This window comes from Galeopterus variegatus, unplaced genomic scaffold, assembly GCF_000696425.1.
Source record: "Galeopterus variegatus unplaced genomic scaffold, G_variegatus-3.0.2 Scaffold6986, whole genome shotgun sequence".
Classification (NCBI taxonomy): domain Eukaryota; kingdom Metazoa; phylum Chordata; class Mammalia; order Dermoptera; family Cynocephalidae; genus Galeopterus; species Galeopterus variegatus.
The window spans coordinates 40,829-45,655 of record NW_007733097.1 but is presented as its reverse complement, the minus strand read 5'-3'; the positions used below and the strand labels follow the sequence as shown (position 1 = coordinate 45,655).

The 4,827-nt window shown below is 57.1% G+C and overlaps 1 protein-coding gene across 2 annotated transcripts in view; it reads right to left on the bottom strand.

Annotated features, from left to right (window-relative positions):
- LOC103606959 (paired box protein Pax-7) overlaps positions 1-4,827 on the bottom strand; it is a 69,265-nt gene extending 64,438 nt beyond the window's left edge. The window contains exons 1-4 of one of the 2 annotated variants that reach the window (XM_008591521.1): positions 4,584-4,827; positions 1,794-2,029; positions 1,099-1,228; positions 118-252 (exon numbers count right to left, since the gene is read on the bottom strand). In XM_008591521.1, coding sequence (XP_008589743.1) covers positions 118-252; positions 1,099-1,228; positions 1,794-2,029; positions 4,584-4,668 — 586 coding nt within the window. In that variant the 5' untranslated portion in view covers positions 4,669-4,827. The remainder of the gene's footprint in view (positions 1-117; positions 253-1,098; positions 1,229-1,793; positions 2,030-4,583) is intronic. The other variant, XM_008591522.1, reaches the window with a different exon arrangement.

The window sequence follows — 4,827 nt, the reverse complement described above, 5'->3', positions numbered from 1 at the left end:
CCGGCTCGGTCGCTGGGCGCAAAGGTCGCTCCGGCGGCGCGCCCGGCCCGGGCCTCCAGCGCACGGAGCATGGGAAAAGGCGCGCTCGGGCGTCGCGGGCGCCGGGCAGCTCCCTACCTTTGTCGCCCAGGATGCCGTCGATGCTGTGTTTGGTCTTCTTCTCGCCGTCGGCCTCCTTCTTGTCCGCTTCGTCGTCGTCCTCTTTCTTCCCGAACTTGATTCTGAGCACGCGGCTAATCGAACTCACTAAACCTCAGAAATTCAAAGGCAAAAGAGCGAGTATAAGTTGTTGGGCAGCAGAGAGCGCGGCCGCCTGGGGCCCTGGGAGAGGACCGTGGAGCCTCCTCCCCGCTCACGCAGCCATCCCCTTGCTTCCCACACACAGCCATTGAAGCATTGACACCTGAAGCACAGTCACCCTCCTGGGGCCCTCACGTGGTGGTAAGACTGGGACAGACGCACCCACCCGGTGCGTTCCTATACACGTCCCGGCACACGTGTGTTCCTGACACTGTCGCGTACCCTAGATGCACCTGTGCTCACAACCCACTGCCCCAGGACGTCCCTGAAGTCCCTGCAGCCCCTGCTGCCATCACCCCCACGCTCAGGTGTGTGTCCTGGCCCTGCGTGCCCGAATGCACCTGTGCATACACTTGCATGTACATGCACGCACCAGGCCGCCTTCCCTCCCACAGGCAGCATGGTTTGGGGCCTCCGAGTACGGGACCCATGGGTGGCTGGTGGTAGCAACAGAACAGAAATGATGACTTAGAGAAGGGGGTCCGGGGACGCTGTGGACATCAACCGTCCTAGGACAGAGCCGTCTCTGTAGACACCCTAAGTGACCTTGCGCCCCTGCCTGCCTGCCTGCCTCTGTCTCTCCCTCCTCCCTTCTCTCCTTTTCTAATTTTCTCTCTTTTCTTTCCCTCTTTCCAGCATCCTTGTTTGCATCCACTCCGATGCCCGAACTCTCTTTGCCTTCATTCTTCCTTTTCCTCCCAACTTTTCTCCAAGTTCTCTGACGACTGTCACCTCCCCTCCACTGTCTCCCATCTCCCAGACTCCAGGCGAGCTCTGCGGGCTCAGCTGCCTTCTCACCTGAGGGCACCGTGCTGCGGTCGCAGTGTCCGTCCTTCAGCAGCCGGTCCCGGATCTCCCAGCTGAACATGCCTGGGTTTTCCCTCTTGTACTCCTCGATTTTCTTCTCCACATCCGGAGTCGCCACCTGCTTCAGAGGTGGAGGTGGGAGAGGAGGAGTGGGAAGATGGGGTGGGGGGAGGGAAATACTTTTAATATCAACCTCCCAAGAGCCCCAAGCCAAGCTGGTGGCTCTGGTCGCCATGCCCCCCCTGCTGAGATTGGCTTGATTCTTTCAAGAAACCTGGCTCCCAGGAAGGCAGCTGGAGGGGGGACAGAGGTAGGTAATAAAATGAAACGTAATTAGGACTCCTAGGGCTTCCCCTCACAATCTCAGGCCGGACTGAAAGATTTCCCCTGGTCTGGGATGGTGGTAAGGGGTTGGGGCAGATGTAGGGACAGCCCAGAGATGGCTCATTGGCCTCAGAGTCTTGGACACCTAGACCTTAGTTATTCCTATCCCTGAAAATTTTCTAAGAATTGTAAAATAATGGGGGGATATATGGGAGTAGGGGGCTCTCCCTCTGTACTTTCCATAGGAAGCATATAGACCCCCCCCCCCGCTGGTACTGGCTGACGCAGGGTAGTGAGAGGGGCCACAGCCAGGTTCCCCCGTGAAAGGGCTGCCTGCCAAACTCTGTGGCAAAGACACTCACTCTGGGCTTGCTGCCGCCTATGGCCCCAGGCCGGATGGACCCAGTCTCCTGGTAGCGGCAGAGAATCTTGGAGACGCAGCCGTGGGAGACACGCAGCTGGCGGGAGATGACACAGGGGCGGATGCCATGGTGGGCCATCTCCACTATCTTGTGGCGGATGTGGTTAGGCAGGGGTCGCCCGTTGATGAAGACCCCGCCAAGCTGATTGACCCGGCCTTGGCCCAGCGGGGTGGACACTGGAGGGAGGAGGGATGAGGAAGGAGAGAAGCACAGGGTGAGGGTGGGGAGGACACACTGAGTGCGCTCCTCGACTCAAGTTTTGTTTCAGCCCCGAAACCCCTGACATGCGGAGCTTCCTTCAGAAATGGGGGACAACTGTCATGAAGCCGTGGGAGGGTCCTGCAGGGATGGAAAAAGGGGTCATGGCTGCAAGCATCCCCCAGGATGCTGTGTTCCCCAACTCCTGCCACACTAGGAGGAATGAGGACACACCTGGGGGATGTGAATGCCCCTGAGAAGGGGAGGGAGAGAGGCAGAGGTGAGAGAGCAAAGCCAGGCTGGTGGAGCCTTAGAGACTTTGGGACCAGTGGCTCTCTGTCCCCCAGCTGCAGCTTGGGCCTCAGGCCTGCCTGCCTCTCAGAGAGACCAATAACCAGTGAAATGTGGCCCATCTGGTCAGTTCCATGCTCCTACTGGTCAAGACCGATTTATTTTATTAGGGGCCAGAAAGGACTGTTGATTACAAGCATTTATATCTCTGTCTTGAGCAGGAGAGCTGTCCTACCCATGGTTGAACAGCCAGGGCACAGCTGAGGGACCAGTGACATAATGCTGTTGGCCATTGCCTCTGGGGCACCTGGCTGTCCCTCGGGGAACTCTCCTCACTTCCAACCACTCTCAAAGTTCTAATTTCGTTTTGGGACCATTGGGGGCCATACTCTACTGACAGCAAGCTCCTAAATCAAATACCTCACCAAGTCTCAGAAATCTATAAACAGTCCCTGCAGGCTTGGAGAGGCTAGTACACAGATGGGCCAGAGTTCCAGGCTGTGGGTAACTTTTGGAACCAGGAAGACAAGGCTCCCCTGGTATGTGCTAGGGAGGAGAGAATGTCCCGGTCGCCTTCCTGCAAAGTCTACACAATTTCCTCACAGAAGGTTGGGGGACACCCGGTGCACTAATCCAGCCTCGATCCCCCCAATTTGGGGACTCAGCGGCTTCAGAGATCTGGAAGATTAGAACGATTTCACAGCCGCCCGAGTGGAGGGAGCTGACGGTATAATTGGAAGGGAGGAGGCGAGAAGAGGCTCCGGCTGCTGAGCTCTTTCTACCTCCCCCGCCTCTCTCTCCCGGTTCCCCCACCTCTCTTTGTAAAAGTAGGTGTCTGAAGCCACCTTCGGATTTAATCAGAAATCGTGCGTCGCCAAGTCAGAGTCACTCGGTCTCCGTGGCGGGATATGCCATTAGCGCTGGAGAGCTCTCGAGCGCCCAACTTTATATTCAAGAGCCTCTTTAGCGACCGGCACTCGGCTCTCTTCAGTATTCTGCGTCATGTTGGGCAAATATTGTCCTAATCCGTCGCGCGTCCCCGGCCGCCTGTCTCACTTGCATTCGCTGCAGGAGAGTGCCGCGGCAAATCCCCGGGCTCGTGCGCTCTCCCGCCTGCGTGGCTGCTCGCGCGCACTTGATCACGGAGCCGCTCTCTTCGCCTCTGTCTCATTCAGGGACCCGGCGCCGTCGCGCGGCCCGAGGGGCCCCCCTCCCCAGATCGCAGGCCGCCTGCCCGCCCACCCCCTCCCTGTCTTCTCTCCCCTTCCTCACGCACAAGGGGGCTCATGCAATCACAAGAAGAGTGATTAAAAAAAATAAAAGTCGCACATATCTCTAACCACTTCTTGCTGACACCCCGGGCTACCTACCCCCAGAAGCCAAATGATCCCTCAGTGACAGGTTGAAGGCTTCCTTCCATTAGTTTAAAAAGAAAACAAGAAAAACGCAGGGAAAGGGTCAGAGCCGTGTGCTCCTAGCCGGGGACCCGTTCTCTGCCCGACTGCTCTGCTGTCCCCTGGGCTCTGGATATTTAGGAAGGACACGTTGCAGAATGAACACTTTCCCCTTGTTTCCACATTGCCGGGCCCTCTCGCCGTCTCGAGGTTTTCTTCCGGGAGTTTTCCAGACTTCGGAAGCCCCGGTGAAAAGTTTTTTTGGGAAAAAAAATAGCATTCCTATTTATTATTTCAAATTAGTTTGCTTCCAGGCCGAAAAGCAGGAGAGTTTGAATGTTGCTTTGATGGAAGCGGATAGCCTCTGGTGGCTTAGGCGTACAATGTACCAGACATTGTTGGTATTTCGAAATAAAAGGGATTGGAATACCAATCCTGGTTATGAAAAGAACAATTCAAGACAAGAGTAGAAAACCGGTAGCCAGCGAGCCCGGAGCCGAGAAGCGATCAGAAAAGACATATCTGAAAATAGTGGCCAGAGCTGAAACTCACTAGGACCTAAAATTTACTAGGAGCTGAAATCTACCAGGGGTTCGTCCCTGCGGGTAAAGGCCAGCAGCTCCACCTGTGAAGCAGGGTCCGAGGGGTCAGCGAAACCCACGCAGAAACGGACAAGTGTCGGTCCCAGACACTTCCCGGGTCCCACGCCCCGAACCCGGACCCAGAAAAGAAGGGGATCCCGGTGCGACCCCGGGCGCCGCCACCACCCCTTGGAGACGGCCACCTCTGCAAGGACCTGGAATCCCAGGCGGAGCAGTTGAGGCGAGGCAAGCCCGAGCAGTCTTACCTTCCAAAGGAAATCCCGTGCGGGGATAGTTCTGCCCCGGAGCCGGTCGCATCATTCTCGGTACCGTGCCGGGAAGGGTCGCCATCCTTGAGCACGCCGGGGACAAATCCAGAGTCGGCCCAAAGCGCTTCCCGTCCGCTCCCTCTACCCCTGCTGCGATCTCTTTCTTTCTTCCTCCTCCTCCGTCTTTTTTTTTAACCTCTTCCCCCCACCCCTGCACACACACTCCCTACCCCACCCCCCC